Raw genomic sequence first — 24,152 nt, 5'->3', positions numbered from 1 at the left:
ATTATAAAAAGAGGTTTTGTATGATGTATAATTGTAGTATGCAGTACATGATAAAACTACAGCACAAGTGTATCATAAATGGAAATACCTGCTACAGATTCTACACTACAAGATGCTTTTTAGTTCATTTTTGTTGGTAGACTAATCACTAGCCCTTTTCTAGTTAATAAAAGCTTTGAGAGAGCAGTGCAGTCCATTATCGTCCATTATCTTAGTCACAAATCTAGTGAAAATAACAGTATAAATGTCAGTTATAGGCTATAGATAAAAGCAATTCCAGAAGCATAAATCTGCACAGCATCTACATTGCGTCTTCATCAAGTCATGTCCGGTGATGAGTTGGGTACCTCGGGATCTGTGATTAGCTCTCTGCTCATCCATATGACCTTGTTTATGAACAGTTAAACAATGTTGTTTATTTGTATTACATGTGATAAAACTACAGCACAGATTTACCGTATATGAATACATGCTCCTGGTTCTACACTACTGGTTAGTACTCCCCTCTGTACTAGGGTTGCACTATATTGCTGATGTCACTATATAACACCATACTGCTGATGCCACTGTGTTTTTAAACGGTAGTATCATCAGTACAGTAGTACACTAAGTAATGTTGTATGTGCAGCAGTTAATACTATTTTCACTAAAACGACACATCTCGCTGCTTTTGCAGAATACGCAACGGTTATTGACACTTCCTTTCACCTAACTTCTTTACCTTAATCTTTAAAGATTTTCTGTTTGCTAGTAAGCGATCTAACATTATGCTATCCGCTGTGTGTAAATACTAAAATTAGTCGTGTTTGGTAGTAAGCCAGCGAATGTTCCCAATTTTATGGTTTTTTTGGAGTTTGTTTCCAAATTCAGTTATTTATTCCTAATATTGTGTTCATTCTTAGTTCTCTGAGGACAATTTCCATTTGCATGATTTCATTGCTGTAAGGAACAACAGATGAAATATGTGGCACATTGAATTAGTTGCTTCCCAGTTGTAGGATTGTTCTTGAGTTTTTCCAACAGCCAGTTATTCATTCTAATTAATAAAGTTTTCAGAGGAAAATTCGGTTTGTCTGTTTTCATTTATATCTGTGTATTTCTGTAAATTTGGTTCATTTTGTAGATTTGAATTACAAATTAACATAATGTAGCGTGGTATCGTGATTAAAGATGCACCGATACTAAATTTCTCAGCCGATACCGATAACCGATTATTCAGAGAGATATCGGCTGATACAGATAGTTCTGCCTTTTAAGCCTTCTTTTAAATTAATAATAATTTATTCCACAATTCTGAAGGAAATGCAAATAAAAACTTTATTCTCTCCATTTCAACATGTTGTTTCACAGTAATTGGTCTCAGAAACAGAAAACACATTACTCAAATTAATATTAACACATTAACTAAATTCTGAAGATTAAAGAAAGATTTCTTAACTTATTGAATGTTATTAATTCATATTAATATTGGTAATGTATAATATAAACTTTTTTTATATTAACATTAACTGGATATGAAATGCACTACTCCACAAATATATTTTTCTGTGCAATATATACTTTTTTGTCAACTCATCTTCATCTAAATCTTTCAAAGGTGTACTTGTGCTTTAATGTAGGGCGGCAAAAATATAAATGAGACTTGACGCTGAAGCTCCCACTTCACTGCTGCAGAGTCCGATGTAAAATCTTAGCAGTGCAGAGATTACAAACTGCAGTTTTGTCGTCATTCCACACAAGATACATCATCTTTACACACAGCACGAAATCAATGTGTTTTCTTGCCCTCTTTTGATTGACAGGATATAATCGGCCCTGATCATCAGATGTTTTTATGCTATCGGCCGATAGCGTGAAAAATAGCCTTTACATCGGTGCATCTCTAATCGTGATACTTCATATCATAAGATATGTTTATGGTATCGTGACAACCCTAGTCTGTAATTTTTACATATAACAATATCTTTTTCTCTATCAGGAAAGATTTCAAGTGAAAAACCCTCCTCACACATATATCCAGAAGTTGAAGAGTTATCTGGACCCAGCAGTCACCAGGAAGGTCAGTTCTGATTTGCTATAGCAGTGCATGTCTTACTTGCTGAACATTGCTGTAACTACATTTCAGTGCTGTCTTTCCAAAAAAAAAGGACAAATTCAGACCCCAGAGTGGCTCCAGGGTTTTTTGTTTGTTTGTTTGGGTTTTTTTTTTGTGGAGAATTTCAGTTAGTGTGTTATCATGTGTTACCACCATCGTGTCTGAGCGATGGGTCTGGCTCGTGAGATAAACAAGGTGAGCTTCACAAGCTTTGTGCTCTATATTGAATAGTGAATGGCATTTTCTCTCCAGTGAGTATTTTATCAGTTAGTTCAGGATAGCTGTTCATTTCTGATGCAGAGAGTATATGTATACTGTGTGGAAAGTTTTCTCCTTTAAGGAGTTTTTAGGTTTTACAGTACATGGTGACATTTTTCTTATGAAGGAACTGACAGGAGCACAGATGGATGATGACAGGAGAGGCAAGAGAATGATGAATGAATGAGGGTCAAGGAAAAGACGTAAGAATGGTGATAGAACGAGGCCGACAACGCTGTGCAGATGTTACCATAGCAATTGTGTACAGAAACAGCCACAGTGACTTATGATTTAAGAGATTAGTGGTAAGTGAAGAGTTTGTTTCCTACATAAAATCACGCTGAGTAGAGTAATGAGAAAGTAGGGGGAGGGCAGGGCGAGTTAGAATAAGTGTTTATCTAACTCACTACATCTACTGTGATGTGCGCTACCTGTCTGCCTCTGTCATGGTAAGGTGAAAACCTTTTCACTCTGTAGGGGTAAAAAAAAAGAATGTGAAGTTTATTTTTCTGAGTGTAGGAGTGCCATGGAAATCAGGCGGTACTACATGTGAGACTGTGAGAAAACACCCAGCCATGGGTATTGCACACTCTGATCTCCCTGCCCTTCCCAAGAACAGCAGCAAGAACACGAGGGTGAAAGAAACAGAACGTACAGTTAAAACAAGAGTGAAAGAGGAGGAGGGAAAAAGAGCTGAAAGCAAATATAACTGGAAAAGAAAAAGAGGGACAGAGTTAGGCGAGAAAATAGTTGTGAGAGCAAGTGGGGGCCACAGTAACGCTCTTGTGGACAGAAGTGGTGGAGATAAAGGGAGGTGAGAGGCAGACAGTGAAAAGAAGGAGGGCCAAGGAGAGAGAGAGAGGGTTATGGTTTTACATCCTGGCTGGCCTAATTTTTTTTATACAGCTGAACAATTGCTACTTTGTGTGGTGGTGAGCTTGGAGAGCTGCAGCGGACCTTCTCCCGTTTTTACATAGGACGCATTCCACATACCCTTCTCAGCCAATCAGCTATCAGCAGGAAGACTGCCATTGCATAAGGTCCTGAAGAATGTCTGAGCCATAGATTTGTTTCCAGTTTCAAGGATGACCCCTCTGGGAGAACACCCCACCCCCTTCCTTTCTCTCTCTCTCTCTCTCTCTCTCTCTCTTACTTTCTCACACAGCTGGGAATGCTTAGTGAAGAGTGAGGAGTCTGCAATCCACATACACATTTACAAGCTTAAAGCGGTAGATCCATTTTAAGTATAAAAACGTATGCCATTATATTATGTATTGTATTATACTGTATTATAATTCTCAGTAGAAATTATGGTCGTCAGTGAGAGTCGGGCGAGGCCGCACCATGACGATCCTGAAGCAACATAAGCCCCAACATAAGCCAGTTAGTTCATAAATTTGCCCAATATGCCAACACAAGCGGCAACCAAACAGACATACGAATGCTGAGCTCGTCATGTAACACAGTATTTAAACTTCAGTACTTTAACCGAGCTCGCTAATATGTAGTGGATTATGGATAAAGCCCTGGCTAATGAATACAAGCCCTCCTTTGGGTAAAATAGTTCCAAAAACAAACACTGTTGTGTCTCTGTGTAACTTGCATAACCTGCTAACATGAAAAGGTTTTGTGGACACACACGATCACACACATGTATACCCCTGAAACAGCCCAGAGTTCCTCTCCACATGTGTCTGAGCCAACTTCACAGGGAGCTGTCATGAAACACATGCTTTATTTATTTATTTATTTATTTTATTTTATTTTTGCCCAAGCCTCATCCTCTGTTCTTTTGGTTTGTTTGTTTAATATCACTCTTTACCTCTAGCTGTCTGCCTTTTCCTTTAGTTTAACTACTCGCAGTGATTCCGTATTTCTGATGTCACTATTTGATTCCGGTGAATCTGTAATTGATTATTTGTGCCTGGCGTGTCAGTTTCCAGTCCCTACTCCATTTGTATCAGCACATCTTCCACATGCTGCGGTGTGTGTGCTCGGCTTTGGCCCAGCTTTTTGTCTGTAGATGAAGGCTAGTCTACCCCCTCCCATGTCTGCTCTGCAGCGTTGTGCAGTTTTATTCACATGCATTTCACCTGACACAAGATTGGGTCATGGGGCTCGCACACAGGGGCTGTAACCTTGGAAACAGTACACGGGACAAGAATGAGTCCACAGTTTAGCTTCAGCACAGAGAGGCTCACACATGAAGTGAGCTCCCACTTTAATGAGATGATATGATTACTCGAGGCATAGGAGTCACCTCTGAACCAAAACAGCAACCAGCAGGACTGCTCGTCCATCCAAGTGTTTACTGATTAGCATTGTTTGCAGTGTTTGATTTTTTTTTGTTAACAGGTTTGTGAATCCTCCACTTCAGTGGACAAATGAAATAATGAGTCTCTGAACTCAGTGACAGACTTGTTTTATCATAGAACACGTGCATTATGATATACAGTATATCTTTCACATCCCTGCACGTTTTTTTCTTTACCTTAGACAGAATGAGAGAATTGTTCTGGTAGTTACTGATTCAGCAACCCAAAAGAAGGCTGCAGAGAAGTTTTCATTCTTGAGATTCCCTTGTTCCCATTCATGCATTCTCATATTTTTCCTTTTTATCCTGTACGCAGAAATTCCGCCGGAGAGTTCAAGAATCCACTCAGGTGCTGAGAGAGCTAGAAATTTCATTAAGGACTAATCACATCGGGTGAGTGATCGAGAGTGTGTGTGTGTGTGTTTATATCTTAGTAGGGAATAAGTAGCCATTAACAGTCTGTACAGGATTACGCTTTTTTTGTGAATGTTGCGGCCAAAAAAAAATGTTTTTTCAAAATTTGCAATGCAACTTGCAGAGTTTTTCGTGCTATTTTGTGGGAAACCACTCGAATCGGTGAAATCGCACTTGCACAAAATTGTCTTTCACAGTGATGTTTGTACAGAAATGAGACCTTTTAGCTGTACTCATGCTCGACGCGCACGAATTGAAGAGGGCTTTGGCTGAATGCGTGTTGTGATGATGTCACATGACACGTCGTAGGCCCAAATCTGCGGTAATTTTGAAAACTTGCCAGCTCCTCCAAATATTGAGGCGTTTGCTTGATTTTGCATTAATTACTGCGATTGCGAAATCGATAAATCCCAGCGGGACTGCATTAATAAGCATTAATAGTCATTTTAGTGTTCAGGATATACATATGAGTCATTTCCTGTAATAATCTTAGTTTTCTTGGTGCTCTTACATGTCAGTGATTTCCCAAACGGCACACAGTCGATTAGTTTTATGTCTGTGGTAAAGGCTGCTTAGACCCCATTTAGGAAAAAGAAATCAGCGTACAGTTTATGCAGACATTATGAGAACTGCAGAAAACGGGTACATTACACATATTTTAATAAACAAAGTAGACACTGTGACAGCAGAGTAATCTGAAGCGTAGTTCAGATGTTATATATGGGGGATATAATCCAAAGTGGGTGAACGGTTTGCGGGTATAGCGGATAAGCACATTTATGATCGCCGTTGTTGTGACGTTAAGGCTGGCAGTGTAAGAGAATGAGAGACTGAGATCATCCGATAAGGAGGGGACTGCAACAACACGTCTAAAACCATGCTGAGAACCATCAGTAGGAAGTGGAAAAACTGACAGCTTTTCCATAACCAGCCCAGCAGATCGACAGCCTACTCCATATAAACACACAAAGCTCACTTACAGAGCACAGTCCTTTGCTTACTGTCACTACCAGTGGCATTAGTCGCTTTAGCGAACCATATGCCACTAAACTGGATTATGTGACTAATCTGTCTTATCTATATAAGATAATGGAGCATTAGCGTTTGTTAGTCACATGAGGAGAGAGACGAATTAGCAAAATAACACAATAAGGTTGTGTGTGTAAATGTATGTGCTTCACAGCTCTCAGGGAACGAGTTTTAAGACACCTGACATGGACAAGAAGTTAACAAACAAATCCAATTCGAGTGTTAAATTATATAGTAATTAGTCTTTTGAGAAGTGTTTGCAATAGTAGACTGAACTAAGTTGCCACCGAATATGAGCCAATCAAAGACAAGCTTTGTGAGAAGAAAGCACATTCTTTCCATGTGGCATTCCTAATGAAATTAAAGGAGTGCACACACAGTGGAGAGAACCGGTTAGAAGTGATATTTGATCATTCAGCTTCTGATTTTGTGTGAGTGTGTGTGAGTGTGTGTGTGAGTGTGTGTGTGAGTGTGTGTGTGAGTGTGTGTGTGTGTGTTTGGGTGTGTATGTTTGTGTGTGTGTGTGTTTGGGTGTGTATGTTTGTGTGTGTGTGTGTGTTTGGGTGTGTATGTTTGTGTGTGTATGTTTGTGTGTGTGTGTTTGTGTGTGTATGTTTGTGTGTGTGTGTTTGGGTGTGTATGTTTGTGTGTGTGTTTGGGTGTGTATGTTTGTGTGTGTGTGTGTTTGTGTGTGTATGTTTGTGTGTGTGTGTTTGGGTGTGTATGTTTGTGTGTGTGTGTTTGTGTGTGTATGTTTGTGTGTGTGTGTTTGGGTGTGTATGTTTGTGTGTGTATGTTTGTGTGTGTGTGTGTTTGTATGTTTGTGATTGTGTGTGTATGTTTGTGTGTGTGTGTTTGGGGGTGTGTGTGTGTGTCTTTTGTGTGTGTGTGTCATTGCCATTGCTTTTGAAGTGTAAAAATGAATCGTTCTGAGAATGATGAGAGGAAACACTTTTTGAAGAATTTAGATTCTGTAAAAGGAAAGATTTCTTCACATCTTTCCTGTCTGTTCGTGAGCTCCTGTTTGAGACAGTATTCCATATTTTATCATCTGCAGATTTAGCACAAGGCTTTTTGAGATTTTGGAAAATACCTTTTTGCAGCTATCATTGGTTTGTCCCTTATGTCTCTCTGCTTGTCTTTTTTGCATAGATGGGTGCGAGAGTTTCTAAACGAGGAGAATAAGGGCCTGGACGTGTTGGTGGAGTATCTCTCATTTGCACAGTATGCTGTCACGTAAGTCACCCGTCCTTATACACAACGCACAATGAGCACAATAGATCCCTTTCTCCTTAACCGCAGATGTATTCACACTCACATTGCTACATATGCTGTGGTACACTGACTCATCTCTCTCTCTCCCTCTCTCTCTGACTGGACCGGGAATTAGTGTGTATAATGTACACTGTCCATTCAGTCCATTCATAGAGACAAACACCGTCACAAGGTTGTACTCTAGAGCCTATAGCAGTTTCCAACCCAGTGAGTGACTAAGTACAGTGGGGGAAATAAGTACTGAATGCTTTAACATTTTTTTTTCAGTAAATATATTTCCAATCAGGTTATTCACATAAAATTTTCACCAGACATCAGTATTAACTCAAGAAATCTACAAGTATAAAGAACTCACAACATTAAAGTCCATAAATAAAGTTATGTGTAATAAACTGGAATGACACAGGAAAAAAGTATTGAACACACTAAGAAAAAGCAGTTCTCCAAGGCAAGGTAAGGCAAGGAACCAGCTGAAATCCGTATGTAGTTAGAAAGAAATTATTCCTCCTATCTGTGCAAATTAATATCAGCTGGGTTAGTAAATTGATGGTTTATAAAAAGGCTTTTCATTACCAAGGTGTCACACAAGAAGCATCTCATGATGGGTAAAAGCAAAGAGCTCTCCCTAGACCTTCACAAACTTATTGTTGAAAAACATGTTGATGGAATCAGATACAGACATTTTTCTAAACTTCTGAATCCTCCAGTAAGCACCATTGAGGCCATTATCCGCAAGTGGAAGCAACATCACTCCGTCATCAACCGTCCACGCACAGGAGCTCCTCGCAAGATTTCTGACCAGGGAGTCAGAAGAATAGTCAGAGGAGTAGCCCAAGAGCCAAGGACCACTCGGAAAGAGCTCCAGAAACACTTGGAGGCAGCAGGTACCATCGTCACAGAGAAAACAATAGGCAATGCACTCCACTGCTCACGCTCACCCGGCGAGACTTCATTACTAAAGAAAAGGCATGTCGAAGCTCATTTAAAGTATGCTACAACTCATTGGGACAAGCCTATGAAATACTGGGAGAGTTGTAAAACTGAACTTTTTGGCTGTCATGCTACACACCATGTTTGGAGAAGAAATGACACTGCACGTCACCCTAAAAACACTATACCAACAGTGAAGTTTGGAGGTGGAAGCATCATGGTGTGGGGCTGTTTTTCATCACATGATACTGACAGACTTCATATAATTGAAGGAATGATGAATGGAGCCCTTTACCGGGAGATTCTTGAGAAGAGTCTGCTGCCATCCACCAGGATGATGAAGATGAGACGTGGGTGGAGCTTCCAGCAGGACAACGATCCAAAGCATACAGCAAAGGATATACTCAATTGGTTTCAGAGAAAAAAATCAAGGTGTTAGAATGGCCGAGCCAATCACCTGACTTGAATCCAACTGAACAAGTTTTAAAGTCAATAGGTTTAGAAGAATGGGCCAAAATCACACCTGAATACTGCGGCTGATTAATTTCTTCATACAGGAAGCGCCTTGAAGCTGTCATTACAAACAAAGGCTTCTCCACTAAGTATTAAGTAAATTTCAGTTAGCGTGTTCAATTCTTTTTTCCTGTGTCATTCCTCTTTATTACACATAACTTTATTTATGGACTTTAATGTTTGGATTTCTTTATATGTGTGGATTTCTTGAGTTAATACCAAAGTCTGAAAATTTCATCTGAATAACCTCATTGTATATAAATTAACAATACTTATTTCCCCCACTGTATGCTTTATGGACGTGTGTGTTCATACTTTATGTTAATGTATAATTAATTATGCATCACTTTTTTTATTGAATGTAAAGAAAAACAAAGCACATGTTCCAAAATGAGTAATTAATTTTAGCGGTTAATAGGAGTAAATAGATGTAACTATAAAAAAAAAATCCTGTGTGGAGTTGAATTGAAGATGCGAGATTGTACGTACATCTCAGCTAGTGCAGGAAATGTGCTGAGTGCTGAATGCTGTATGTCGATGTGTGCAGATTTGATGGTGACAGTTTTGAGAACGGCACAGACAACACGATGGACAAGTCTAAGTCTTGGAGTCGCTCTATCGAAGATCTCCATGGGGGGAGCAGTCTACCCTCTCCAATTCCAGGAAGCATCAGCAGAGCTGGGAGACACTCTACATTAAGGTAACATCTTCCGTTCCATGTAATGAATGAATGTAATTTGCCTGCATGTATAACAGCAATCCGATCACGTTGGCTGCAGTTACTTGCAGTGGTGTGTATCAGACTTTAGTGAGGGTGCATGGACTTCATGACCTGACAGTAGTTCCTGCTGCAATTCAATTCACAACTTTGTGGTACAGTCTGGATAACGTTACAAGAGATGTTTTTTTGTATCATTAACTTGAAGAGAGAGGAAAGAGAAGCTGATGAGGGAACCACTGTTAATAGCTGTTATAACAGGAACAAACTTGTTTCGTGGTTTTTTCACAACATTAAGCATAACCGTAAATGGTTAAAAGGTATCAGATGTTGTTCAATATCTGTAATTGTTGGCAAATTGCTGTCATATAAGAGGAATAAAAAACCCTTAGGGACATGATTCTGTCGGAAAATAATCAGCTTCAGCTATCCCAGTTTTATGTTTTATTCCTAAAATAATACAGAAATCAGTTCCCCAGATATGGCTCAGTGAAAATTCTGAATATATATATATATTTTTTTATTATTTTTATTTTTATTTATTTATTTTTTTTAAAAAAAGACCTACATCAAAATGAATATTAGCTGTTTCTCCTTGCTGTATGCTTTCCTGCCTGTTCATTTGATGGGCGGCTGAGATGCTTCTACCGTTGTTCTCCTGTTCACCTAACCCTTTTCAAAGTTTGTTTTGACTCTCAGAATTAGTTTTGCTGAAGCATAAACCTGGCAAAACCCCCAAAAACAGATTTTGATCTGCCTGACCTGTAGTGTGTCATAATGAGAGAACGTAAATTTCTAGCTGTCATAGCACAAACGTGTCAAAACTGGTCTATACAGCATGAGGTATAAACTCAGACTATGAATAATAGCCTTACAGAAATCAAAGGGAATATTATCAGACTTCCATTCCTATGATTAACGAATTACTCACAATTACACAACACCCTGTTCTCTCCGGAAGTATACACATGTGTGGGGGTGTAGCTTCTGTTTTGAACAGAAGGAGCAAACATAACAAATGTACTTCATCCTCGCAGGTATGTATTTAACATAAACATGAGGATGACAGTGTTGTGAATGTTTGCGGTAAAAGGGAGAAGCGAAAACGCTTGGTTACTCTTGGCTCAGAGTTCTACTTAACGTTCCAATTTTGTCATTGAGGACCCCTACACACAAAAACATGGTGAGTCGGGTTCCCTCCTTTTGGATGGTTGATTCCAGATTATACAGATTAGGGTTTGAGACATGTTTCTTTTTTTTGTAATTAACACTTTTATTGATTCACAAGTTAACAGAAAGAGACAAACAACATATATAATGAATCAAACTATTTTAACATAAATCCCCACTATAACCCCTCCCCCTACCAACCTCCCACCCCACCCTGGTCCCCCCACGAACACCCCTGTGGTCAATAGAATATAAACTCACATATCCAAAAAAAAAATAAAAATAAAATAATAATAAAAATAATAATAAAAAAATACACACAATTACAAAAAAAAGGGAAAATACAATAATCAAGTATAATCATAGACTAAACTCTAAATTATACTCAACACCCCCCCCCCCCCCACGAGAGTCCCCCAAAAACGCCAAATAACTGCTCCATTTCCTGAAGGAATTCCCAACTCCCATCCTTCTGCTCGACCCCTCCCCTAAGGCAGCCACCATCCCCATCTCCACACACCACTCGAGACATGTTTGTTAACACAGAGCTTAATCTTCCTTTTTCCATATAATACAGAGAATGTCTCAGTGCTTTCATCAACAACAAAGCACATTGCATATTATCCGAGGCTGATTTATTTATTTGGCTAACTTCAATTTGGCTAATGCTAGTGATAAATAATAAGTAGCCAAGAATATGGCAATGCAAATGGGGTTTTCTGTAATAGGATGTGGGCGGGTTTTCAAACTGCATATTCATGTGTACACGTGTAATTTATTATTCTACAAATGATTAGTAAAGATTTTAAAGAGCATGTCTGGGGATACATAAATAATTAAGGGAAAAACATTTAATGATGAATGGCATGATAATGTTTTACATGAAGAATGAGGAACAATCAAGCTCATGTGTATGTGCAAGCCTGTGTCTTACAAGACATTTCGGAAACATGTCTCTGTCTGTTCCAAAAAGACACCAGTGCAGGTGGGTGTGGGTGTGGGTGCGTGCCTTATGACAAGACAGAAATAACCTATTAGTGTGCGTGTGTCTGTGTCAGGATTGGAATATCTGACAGTTTTGATCTTGCTGGAACATTTGGCTGGTCCCCATGAGGAAAACTGCTTTATACAGGAACTGCAGGTTTTATTTTATGAAACTACAAGAGCCATTTTGTTTATTGGGGTTAGGTTTAGGTGCATTAATAATCTTCATTAATAATTATGTCAATGTCCTAGCAATAATAGAAAGATAAACGTACATACTGAACAGTTAATATGCATTAAGTCTGAATGGATGTGCGTGAAGGTTCTATCTGTGTGTGTGTGTGTGTGTGTGTGTGTGTGTGTGTGTGTGTGTGTGTGTGCGCGTGTGCACGTGTGGTTTTTTTTTGCATATATTTATTTTTGTTTAACTTTTGTTTGTGTGCCCCTGTATTGCACATAAAATCCTTGAGCTCATTCTGCCTTTACAAAGCACCACAGACCTCTGCTATGCATGCCAATGATGCTGCCATTGTGCACAGTGCAAGTGATATGTGTGTGAAGCAGCTCGAGTTAAGACAATACCCTCTACACAGCAGAGGCTCCACTGTTTGCAGGCTACTGTGTTTAATGTCCTCGGCGTAATTTAAGTTATGGCCAGTGTGCTAGCAGTCTCCAGAGCATAATAAACATTATATTTTACTTTAGAGTCCACCGCTGTCACCGTGACAACATTTGTCAGTCTGCTACCATTCAGCGCTTCAGTGTTGCATTGCGATATTGCTTTTGGTTTTCTCTGAGCCTGTCTCTTCTCGACATTTTAACAGTTTTGTTCTGGAATGTGTGTTTTTTTTTGGGTTTTTTTCCAAACTACATCTGATTGTTAGTAGGGAAGCGATTTACCCCTTCAGTGTTTTTTGAAACTTTTTTCCTCCACTCTTAACTCTCTTCTCAGATGTAATACATTGCCCAGCAGAAGAACATTAAAGCATTCGAGATTGCTGTGTAAGAAAGACGACGTTCACGTCTGCATTATGTGCCTACGAGCGATTATGAACTACCAGGTGAACACTACACAGAATACATATAATTTGCTGACGTACGCTTTGTTTTCTCTTGTTTACAATTTGACAGGTCATTTTTAAGTTTGGGTGTTTAAATAAATTTCAGGCATCCTTCTGTGCTCATTAATGTATCACTCACTTTTTTGTTGTTGTTTTTTTTTTTTGTTAGTATGGCTTCAACATGGTTATGTCCCACCCTCATGCTGTGAATGAAATTGCACTAAGTCTGAACAACAAGAACCCCAGGTAAAGCATTGTAAATGGTGTGTGTGGTTGTGTGTGCCCCCGCTGGAGGGAGAAAGGGAGAAAGTGTTTTAGAGAGGGAGATTGAAAACACCTGCTTTGTAATGGAGTTTTCCCAGCATGTGCCGCACTCTCATTCAGGCAGGTTGCGAGTCCTCTGGCAGGGTCATAAATATTGGCAGCTGCAACAGGACAAGCTCCTAATCTGTGTATGTGGGTGTGCCCAGTTTTGCATGTGCATAGCTTCCTAACTTATTCTGTGTCTTTGTCACTACACATTGATACCACAGTAGTAGTCATGCCAGTTTAAAACCTCTGCTGTGTTTGCTGTTTAATGTGATGTAATTTCAGACCTAAACCTGAAACATAAAATATAGCACTAATATCCTCTCTCTCTCTCTCTCGGGGTGTGTGTGTTTTGCAGGACCAAAGCGCTAGTACTGGAGCTGCTGGCTGCTGTGTGTCTAGTCAGAGGGGGGCATGAGATCATTCTCGCTGCTTTTGATAACTTTAAAGAGGTACAGAGCTGGACTGTTCCCATATCACCATTGTTTTTAACACTGCACTGTAGAAAGTCCTGTCCTCCTGTGCAATATTTCTATTTAGAATTTTTTTTTCTCTTCATTTCATTTCACTCCATATATATTCACCAATATCACATATTTCATCATGGCATTCTTTTGCATTTTCTAGCTCCACCCTGACCTTTGCCTTGCCCCTTTTACTTAAAAAGCGATTCATGATGCATAAACACTTGTGTGAGAGGGTGGAGTCAGATGTGGGGAAGGACATTTTGTGACATCTATGACAGCAGACTTTACTGCGGTCACGAATTCAAGGTGGAGAGGGATGCAAGTCTTTATTGAACCTACTAAAGTTTAATAAAGAACAAAACAAAACACAAAAAGACTCTATGACCATGAGGCAAAAACCAGAGACTTAAACACAGCAACAAAGGTAAAGAAAGAACAAACGTAAGACAAAGAGTGCAGTGCAAACTGTGGCTATATACACATTAGTGCTCATTAACAAGAACATGATTCAGGTGCAGATGGTCATGTGACTGTGATGCAGTGAGGTGCAGTGGCTGCTGGGAACTGTAGTTCAGAGTTCCTTTCTCTGCTTTACATGACAACTGCAGTAATGAATTTTATTTATGAATTTCACAAAGACCATCTTTAATAAATCACATACAATGATTTATTGGATAGTTAGCTTTTATACGGCTCTCTGTTTTCAAGCACTCACATTCCGTTTTCTTCCTTCTGTTCCCCTGTATCTGTGTAATACAGTAATCTTATCCAAGGTCACTGGTCAGTCTTCTTGTTTATTGTAGAGTATGCATGTGTTTGTCTTTTTTTCAATCGTGTCTCACACAAATTCATGCATATTAACTAATGAAAATGGAACTGTGTGCTTTATTTTAAAGGTTTGTTCAGAAAATCAACGCTTTGAGAAGCTGATGGAGCACTTCAGGAATGAGGACAATAACATTGACTTCATGGTATTTATCCAAACCCATATCAGACAACTACCAGTGGATTCTTTTAAACCCTTAATTACTAGTTTGTAATAGTAGATTGTTGCTGCACAGTAAATTCACTTTTAGTTTCTGCTACAATGTGCTGCTTAAATAAACCATCAATTACAGTTCAACTCATTTGTCATAAGTTAGGCTCAGAGGAGCTGGCCTGTGTGTATTTAGTTCTTGTGTGTTAAAGTCACAACTCACTGTCATGTAGTCATTCATGTATGAGAAACGCCCTCTAAAAACAAGAAGCAGTCCCTTTGCACCTGCCTTCGAGTTTTTAAATTAGTCTGTTTTGTTGCAGTGTTAAAACACCGAAAGCTTTAGTTCTGTTTTAGTCATTTGATTATTAGTTTTAGTCTAGTCTTTATTTATCAGAAATGACAGCAGTTTTCGTCAGCTCTGCTACCCAATCAGCTACATTAGTCAGTGAAACCTGATCGTCCCCTGTCAGATTTCCCCAGTATGTTCTGTATACACTTATATGGCCAATAGTATGTGGACACCTGACCCATTACAAAACCATGGGCATTAATATGGAGTTGGTCTGCCCTTTGTCCTCTCTTCTGGGAATGCTTTCTACTAGATTCAACCACAAAAGCATTGTTGAAGTCAGGCACTGACGTCAGATGAGGAGGTTTGGGGCGCAGTCCGTGTTATAGTTCACGTGTCCAAAAAGGTGTTCAGTGGGGCTGATGTGCAGGCCATTCAAGTTCTTCTACTCCAATCTTGGCAAACCATGTCTTCCTCACTTTGTGCACTGGGGCATTGTCTTGCTGAAGCAGGTTTTGTCTAGGGCCCTTAGTTCCAGTGAATGGACACTGTAATGTTAAAGCAAACAAAGACGATCTAGACAGTGGTTACTGTGTGGGGAAGGCCCACATATCAGTGTGATGGTCAGTAGTCCACATCCTTTTGGTCATGTAGTGTATGTTTCCAAATATACATTGATTTTCCCATGTATTCATTCCTACTTAAAAGGAAGGTGAGAACACTGTCCAAATCCACATTGCTATCGGTGGCTTCCTAAAACCTTTATCTTCCTGCGATGTGATAAATTTGAGTCATTTCAGAATTTGGTCACATTGCTACATACATACAACATACAGCAGTTCCTTTATAGGGTAATGGACATATTTAATAACGTTACTCTAGTGGGCATATGATTTACCCTACATGTACCTGCTAAAAGGGAAATAATTTCAGTGACTTTGGTAGGGCATCATCACATACACTAGTTCTAGCTAGCTAGTGTTGTATAGTAGTATTGTCGCTTAACAGGTAATCACCTTTGTCAGGTCAATGGGTTACTGACATTTTTGTCTTGTCATTACATTTCATCTGAGATCTTGAGTACAAGGGTTATTTTGTTTATGTAATAGTTGCCATGTAAAAAGAGGGGGGAAATGTATCTTAGTTTTAAACTGACATTGTTTTGCTGACTCTTGAATGTGATTTGCATGCTTTACTATCCTGGGTATAGTAACTAGGCACACTGTATTTGGTCACCATTTATTATTTGATTTTATTTTTTTTTTTCTTTACAATTTTACCTAATAACATTCAACTTTCCACTGCTTTCCAGGTGGCGTGTATGCAGTTCATAAACATTGTGGTCCACTCAGTAGAAGATATGAATTTCAGAGTGCACCTACAGTATGACTTCACTAAACTATGTTTGGATGAGTATCTGGATGTGAGTATGCATTAGTAAAGTGATATAAACTCCAGTTTTATTTAGCCGTTTTGTCTGAAAGGAAAAAATCCAACCCGTTAAAGCATTTCTCACTCGTGATTTTCGTAGATACACTCATCCCCTGGTTGCTTTCTCTCTGTTTCCTTGTGCTCTGAGTAGAAGTTGAAGCACACTGAGAGCGATAAATTGCAAGTGCAGATCCAGGCCTACCTGGATAACGTGTTCGATGTGGGAGCTCTGTTGGAGGACGCCGAGACGAAGAATGCGGCGCTGGAACGAGTGGAGGAGCTGGAGGAGAGCATGTCTCATGTGAGTGCCGTGTTTAGACACCCTTTTAGTTTCCTTTCCCCGAGACCATGAGAACAAAAATAAGCAAATTTCCTTACGTGTAAATGTCTTTGACTCATCTGTCTGTTTAAAACCTCTACCTCTGGAAAGAGTTTAACATCTAGAAGATTATGTGTATCCTATGTGTTCAGTTTTTCCTGCTCCCAACAGACCTAACTGATCATATGGAGACTTGGATAATAATAATAATTTTTTTTGCAACTTTACAACTCTGTATATTTGCTTTCTACATATTCTATTCTATTATTGTTTTATTCACATCATCTTCTCTACAGTCTATTATATTTTATGTCTACTAACTAAGAAAAAAACATCACGTATTTAATATGTATGTGACAAATAAAGAACCTCGAACCTTGATAGTTAGCTAATAAGCTGAACAAAGAGTGTTAGGAATAGGGAAAACTTGAAAACATGCAGGCCTGTGGGGCTCTTGGCCTGAAGTTAAAAGTCCCCTTATGATTCTGGGAACAAACCTGAGGGTTGTTTTTTCCCCCTCCAACCAAGCAATGGACTTTATTAAACAAATTAGATCAATTAAGACTGTTCCTCAGTTCATCTAATCAGATGTCAAAGAAAGTACATGAATAGTGCCCCAGCTACTTGATGATTAGCATCTCAAAGCTTTGAGGTGAAGCCATTTCAGGGTAGGCATCAAGTATCTTTGAACACTTCAGTTTGATTAGTTGCCCTCTTCCTGGTTAACATTTCACAGGAATCGACTGGGCTGAAATGTGGTTTGTTGGAATTGTACCTCTAACCTTTTGATCTCAGGCCAGTAGATGTTCATATGTCTATAACCATGATTGGATTAGTAGTTCCCAAAAATCGTATTAATATGGGCTGTTTGCTGTGTATCTCTGCTTTGGTGAACAAATTTACCACAAGAATATTAGTCATATATTACTTTGAATGTTGCAGACAGTTTTCTACTTTAAATGCAAATGGTCAGTTATTAGTTTAAGATTATTATTATTATTATTATTATTATTATTATTAAATTATCTTGATCTAAGGCTCTCTTAATTTACAGAATTTACACAAGCCACATTAGTCAAAAAGCAAAAAATATTAGTTTTTGTTTGTGAACATGTCCCTAATCTCCCAATGTAGATGACAGAGAAGTTACAGGACACAGAAAATGAAGCCATGGCAAAGATTGTAGAACTGGAGAAGCAGCTAATGCATAAGAACAAGGAACTGGACTCTGTACGGGTGAGAGTTTCCCTGCCTCTTTATCCCTGTTTACTTTGTTTTTAGATTTGCTACAGGCCAAATTTAGCTTGAACGTTTAGCTTGAAATATAACAAAACAATTTGAGAATATTGGTATGAATGCTTTGCTTTTATTTATTTGCAAATGGGAACAGGAAGTCTACAAGGATGCTAGCTCACAGGTGCACACACTGAGGAGGATGGTAAAGGAGAAGGATGAGGCGATCCAGAGGCAGTGTAATCTGGAGAAAAAGATCCATGAACTGGAAAAGCAAGGAACCATCAAGATCCAGAAGAAAGGAGACGGGGATATTGCCATCTTGGCCTCTGCTCCATCCACTAACGGCCTGCTGGCGGGCACGGAGGGTGTACCCGGGGGTGCCATGATGGGTCCTGCGGGACCAGGTAGTGGTGTAGAACTGGGAATGTCCATGCCTCCACCTCCACCCCCACCTATGCCTGCGTCATGTGAGTGATTTAGATGTACTTCTGTAGTCAGTCAGAGAGTTAGATCATGTACTAGTGCATCAATACTCCGTTAACCTGACCTGTACACTGATGTCTGAACTGTAGTAAACTTCATTTAAAATATGCAATGTTTGTTTGTGCTACTACAGCATTTTATAAGCTTTTAAATGGAAATGATAACAGTCATGGCTGCCTTCAGCTCCAGCAGTTCTCTTTTGTGGCACACAGCAAGTGGAATAGAAACAGCAAAAGATTTTATATTTGGTCTTGCTAATTGAGTCTCTGTGGGAGAAATATCTTTTGGCAGGCCATCATAGCATGTCTCTCTCTCTCTCTCTCTCTCTCCTTCCCTCCATCTCTCTCTCTTTGTTGCTCTTTGTGGTGCTTTTTTCTTTTTGCCATTTTATGTAATTCTCTTGTGTTTTCTCAGCTTGTTGCTCCTTGTTCATGTACTTTCTGATCTCTTTGTTTATTTTCATTCATTGGCTCTTTTCTCCTCTGCCTTTTACAGTTTCAGTACCAAACGGTCCATCAGCTATTCTTGAACCACCCCCTCCTCCTCCTCCTCCACCACCACCTCCCCCTCTTCCGGGCACTGGCATCACCGGGGAGGAATCTTCCCCTATGCCCCCACCTCCACCACCTATGGCACCACCTCTACCAGGCTGTGGATCCCCCACTGTAATCTTCAATTCAGGTCTCTCAGGTAAGACTCACCATGCAGGCGTCATGTCACATCATCCCCTTTCATCTCATCAAGCATCTCAGAAGGCAGCGGCACAGAACTAACAGGAGTCGAAACTCACAGTGTACATTCTAACCAGTATTTTTAATGGTGTATTTAATTAACATTTTGAAAATGTAGATGTGTATCCTGCAGAGACTGCAATTTTAAGAATTGTACTGGTAATTAAAGGAGATAGCTTTGTGGATATCCAATAATAAAGCTGTAACTCACTATAGCAGCAAGAGCCACAGTGCCTAGAATAAACCCTCTTGTTAACAATAACAAAAAAAAACACACAGGGGGTGAAAAACACAACTACAAAACAGTACAATGACAAACTCGCTTATATTTAACATGGAACCAAATCTTCTGCCATCGTCTTGTCAGTCAGCTCGCCTCACTCTCCTCACATGATAAATTAAATCTGACTCCTGCTGATCTGTGCTGCAACTCGGCTCATGCTGAATTGAGCAGACTCGTTCAGTTTTTAATTGTAGTGTCTGTTATCTAACTGAACTAAATGATTTTTATTGCTATAAAAAGGCAAAACGACAGTGGGGGCAGTGCCGCGATGGGCAAGTAAGGTAATCAGTGTGTGGCCTCAACACTGGGAACACAGACTATCGCAGTAAGCCTAGTCTGTAAGTTGGGCCTTACTACTCTTCTCAGCAGCACATGATAATGATCACTAAGGCTGTGGGTGTTTACTCACTGCTCCTTAGCACTATTTAACTTCCCAGCCATGCCGTTTGGTCAGACGCAGCTGACTCACACGTAGTCAAATGTTTCCTGTATGAGGGGAAAATTCCTAATCTAGACCAAACAGAGATATTATAAGTATCAATGATTAAGTGTGAATTCTCTGACTATTATGTACCTGTGATCTTTTTTGAAAGAATTAAATGAACAATGAAAGGAATTTCTGAAAGCAAATCATCCCTTGTGATGCAATGCTTGGATCTGTCCTTTTCCGTAAACACTAAGGTTGGGAATCACCGTCACGGAGAAGCACATGCCAATTTAATGGCGTCATTCTTAAATGCTGAGCTCTGACAGCATAGGGTGACAAGTTGAAAATCAGCTGCGATGAGACCATGCCACTGTTTACGGAGCAAAAATAACATTTAATGATTATAGTCAAATGGGGACAGCTGATCATATCTTGAAGGCTATTTTTCTGTCGTTCACACCAATCTCTTGCTTTTTGTTTCTCTTCTATCTTTGTGCCAACATAGAGGGACCCATCAAGCTGTTCTGTAGGTTTTCTGTGTTGTGCTTGTGCTCCTCCTGTGTTTCATCTTTATAGGTAGAATTTGTTGAGATGGCATTTTTAGTCCCAAAAGGCATAACAATCAACAGAATTCCCATCAGTTTCTGGTGCTCCAAGGCAGCTTATGTATCACTTGAAGCCAGGCATAAAATTACATGCTCTAATGCAAAATTTTTCCTTCAATCTGATCACTGTTCAGTCCAAAAAAGGAACATTTTCTAGACCTCACTTTGCACAGTTCAGCAAATGACAGTATGCGGATGCCAAAGTATGAAACCACATGTTCCATGAGACCCAAGGCCTTTACTCCTATACTTGCTCATTGCAGTCGAAATCCATGACACTACTCGGAAATTGTGGGATCCACAGGCAGACTAACCACGATTCCAGTTCTATAGTATTATCTCAGTCTCTCCATTACATTGTCAGATTTTGATGGAGATTTTTTTTTTTACAGCCCCAGCTAGACACAGTAAAAATTTTGTAGTCATTATTTGTAAACTTTAGAGGCTAAAAATGCCACTTTGTGTGTTCTTTTAAAGTGTGTGTTGTATGCTACATGTTAAAATACATTGGCATGTCACTGTAAGTGAATTGTTGTGCAAATGTAAAATCGCAGCCTGCTACACAGACACAGCATGGCCACTGCATCACACAACTGATAACCTGCAGATAATGTACAGGATGTGGGCTGGATTTCTTATTCTACTCCATCCATCCATATCACCATGGTGGCACTTCTCCCCCTATTGACCCTGATACTACATACACAGACGGGTGACGCACATGGAAGGAAACGGCTTGCAATGTCAGCAAGAACAGGCCCATTAACAACTAGAGAGAGGGAGTTGTATAGTACGGTTGCATATGAAGAAACATTTCTATCCTGATAGGAGTGATCTCTTTTAGGATGCTAATACGTTCATCCACAGGGCATCATCCACATGAGTATGCAAATGAAGCAAATCCCAGTCAGTAGATCTCTGTGGCAGATTTTGGAATGGCTGACGTTTTAGACAGAGCTCTCCACCACCATTATCTGGAAGAATGGAGTTCATCTCCCCAGTACTGCAGTTCCAGAGATGTGTAGAGTCGATTCCAGCAGCTGGTGGCTCATGGTGACCCAACACCTTCCTTAGACCTTGTTGTTTTGTCCTTTACGTTGTCACCCATCTGTATATGCCAGGGGTGTCCAATCTTATCCGGAAAGGGCCGGTGTGGGTGCGGGTTTTCATTCCAACCTATCTGGAGCCACACCTGATTCCACCTGTTTAATCAGTTGAGCTTGGCTTTCAATAGACTCAGGTGTGGCTTCTGTTCGGTTGGAGTGAAAACCTGCACCCACAACGGCCCTTTCCGGATAAGATTGGACACCCCTGGTATATGCACTGTATAAGGTGGATACTCTTACATCATGCCCTATAGTCTGTACTCTAGTGCAGAGCTGCAGCATTGCTGAGTTCTCCCCACAATAAGGCTACTCAGTCCAACAATAGAATCTTTACCATGGGTTAGTGGCAAGAAAGTTAGTCACTCTTATTCACTCACTGTCACCTCACTATGACTGAGTCTGTTTCTCCATACGGCTCCTGTTTCTCATTGTTGCCATGGAACGTCGGTGTCAATATGCAGGATTTACCCTTTTCTTTTATTCCCCACAGTTCCCCTGCGCCACAATGTGTCTGTCACTGCATTATTTATGTAGTGTTTGCTCTGAAATGTGAAATGGCGAATGTATGCTGAATAAGATACGTGCGCTTTTTGTGGTTTGTAGCTGTGAAGATTAAGAAGCCGATCAAAACGAAATTCCGAATGCCGGTGTTTAACTGGGTGGCACTGAAGCCCAACCAAATCAATGGCACTGTGTTCAATGAGATCGATGATGAGAGGATACTGGAGGTAAAAGTTCTCACACTACACTAAATTTGAATGCCACAATTTGAATGTGTTCTGTGCACACTCAAGTGACAGCCGTGTAGAAATGATGTGCACTGACGTGTAAGAATATATTACTGTGTTTATTTATTGCATTTGACACCAGAATGACACCAAACTCTGCCCACTTTCCATCTGAAGATTTGAAGAAACTGTAATGCCCCATTTCTCTTGATTCCTTTAGGATCTGAATGTAGACGAGTTTGAGGAGATATTTAAGACAAGAGCTCAGGGCCCTGCTATTGATGTCACTTCTAGCAAGCAGAAGACCATCCAGAAGGTTCCTAATAAAATTTCACTACTGGATTCCAACAGGGCCAAAAATCTGGCCATCACACTCCGAAAAGTGGGCAAGACTCCGGAGGAAATCTGCAAAGCAATTCAGATGTAAGTTCAATTAAGCTGAAGATAACTTGTGGAAACAGTCATACTTTTCCCTAGGAGTTTCACAGAAGATTTTCAATTCAGTACACTTTACTCACACTGTTCAGATCTCGAGCCTGCATGCTTATACTGCTGCCTTCTGTGTGACAAGATTAACCACCATCTTGCGTGAAGGTCATTTTCCTGAGAGCGTTATTATTCTCCCTGTCTGTGGAAAAGCTGCAGACACACTTCGATTTAAAGGAGGAACCTGGTAAAACACGCGTTCAGTCGTTTCATCGTTCTCTCCTCGCCTCTCTCAGGTTTGACCTGCGGATGTTGCCGGTGGACTTTGTGGAGTGTCTGCTGCGCTTTATCCCCACAGAGTCCGAGGTCAAAATGTTACGGCAGTATGAGAAAGAGAGAAAGCCACTGGAAAACCTCACAGATGAGGACCGCTTCATGATGCAGTTCAGCAAAATCGAGCGCCTCGTGCAGAAGTTGACTATTATGGCATTTGTGGGGAACTTTGGTGAGAGTGTGCAAATGCTCACTCCTGTAAGTATTAAACATTTGTCACCAATTACATTTATATAAATACTTGCTGTTATGTCTGTATTTACTGTATTGCCTCATTCTGTTTTTACTCAGTCACTAGCATCCATGTATTTACGTATTTTTCTTATTGTTTACTATAGCTTACTGTATAATTTCCCAATAATCTAGACTTCTGTAAGAGAGGGTTTCTCATGCCTTTTTCACTTCAGTGTCTTTTGGCTGTGCGTGCTTATGAAACCCAGACAAAGTGTCTGTTTGATGTTTTCTTTATTCTTTGTTGTTTTTTTTGTTTTTTTTTACTCATCAGCAACTGCACGCAATTATCGCAGCATCTGTGTCCATCAAGTCTTCACAGAAACTCAAGAAAATCCTGGAGGTTAGTGTGCTATTTTCGCAGAGATGGCTTTCATTTCTCTGGTTGTAGGTTCTCACTGAAACATTCCTGTTTTTCTCCCCTTGCAGATTATATTGGCTCTTGGGAACTACATGAACAGCAGTAAAAGAGGGGCAGTGTATGGATTTAAACTTCAGAGTTTAGACTTGGTAAGACGCACTTGTTTTCCGTATCCACTTACTGTCTCAGTAAGTATTCAAGCATATTCAATAATTAACCTGGTTTTGTGTTCTCAGTTAATAGATACCAAATCAACAGACAGGAAGCTTACACTGTTGCACTACATTGCAAATGTAGTGAAGGAGAAGTACCAGCAGGTGGCACTGTTCTATAACGAGCTCCATTATGTGGAAAAAGCGGCGGCAGGTACAATATGTAGAAAACAAAATGAAATACATTTAATGAGACATCTCATTTAGCTTTTTGAGAGTATTGTGAGAGTATACTGTGGAAGATTTGTATTTTCCCTTTTTTTTCTGAGTTTGTCTGTTTTTTTCTGTGTCGTAGTCTCTTTAGAGAATGTGTTGCTGGATGTGAAGGAGCTTCAGAGAGGAATGGATCTAACTAGGAGAGAGTATAGCATGCATGGCCACAACACACTGTTCAAAGACTTCATACATCTCAATGAGAGCAAGCTCAAGAAATTA

At 39.8% G+C, this 24,152-nt stretch overlaps 1 protein-coding gene across 3 annotated transcripts in view; it reads left to right on the top strand.

Annotated features, from left to right (window-relative positions):
* The window catches only part of fmnl2a (formin-like 2a), a 61,492-nt gene that overhangs the window by 29,583 nt on the left and 7,757 nt on the right, over positions 1-24,152 (top strand). For all 3 annotated transcript variants that reach the window (XM_053626990.1, XM_053626992.1, XM_053626991.1), the window contains exons 3-22: positions 1,979-2,059; positions 4,984-5,060; positions 7,263-7,346; positions 9,376-9,528; positions 12,653-12,761; positions 12,931-13,007; positions 13,429-13,522; positions 14,434-14,508; positions 16,118-16,228; positions 16,388-16,537; positions 17,690-17,791; positions 17,946-18,258; positions 18,770-18,964; positions 22,030-22,154; positions 22,375-22,577; positions 22,877-23,111; positions 23,419-23,487; positions 23,574-23,654; positions 23,742-23,871; positions 24,013-24,152. The exon at positions 24,013-24,152 is cut by the window's right edge and continues 24 nt beyond it. In XM_053626990.1, the coding sequence (XP_053482965.1) occupies positions 1,979-2,059; positions 4,984-5,060; positions 7,263-7,346; positions 9,376-9,528; positions 12,653-12,761; positions 12,931-13,007; positions 13,429-13,522; positions 14,434-14,508; positions 16,118-16,228; positions 16,388-16,537; positions 17,690-17,791; positions 17,946-18,258; positions 18,770-18,964; positions 22,030-22,154; positions 22,375-22,577; positions 22,877-23,111; positions 23,419-23,487; positions 23,574-23,654; positions 23,742-23,871; positions 24,013-24,152 (2,604 nt within the window). The remainder of the gene's footprint in view (positions 1-1,978; positions 2,060-4,983; positions 5,061-7,262; positions 7,347-9,375; positions 9,529-12,652; positions 12,762-12,930; positions 13,008-13,428; positions 13,523-14,433; positions 14,509-16,117; positions 16,229-16,387; positions 16,538-17,689; positions 17,792-17,945; positions 18,259-18,769; positions 18,965-22,029; positions 22,155-22,374; positions 22,578-22,876; positions 23,112-23,418; positions 23,488-23,573; positions 23,655-23,741; positions 23,872-24,012) is intronic.

This window comes from Ictalurus furcatus, chromosome 6 (assembly GCF_023375685.1).
Source record: "Ictalurus furcatus strain D&B chromosome 6, Billie_1.0, whole genome shotgun sequence".
NCBI classification, from domain to species: Eukaryota; Metazoa; Chordata; class Actinopteri; order Siluriformes; family Ictaluridae; genus Ictalurus; species Ictalurus furcatus.
The sequence above is the reverse complement of the archived record's forward strand: the minus strand, read 5'-3'. Positions and strand labels throughout refer to the sequence as shown.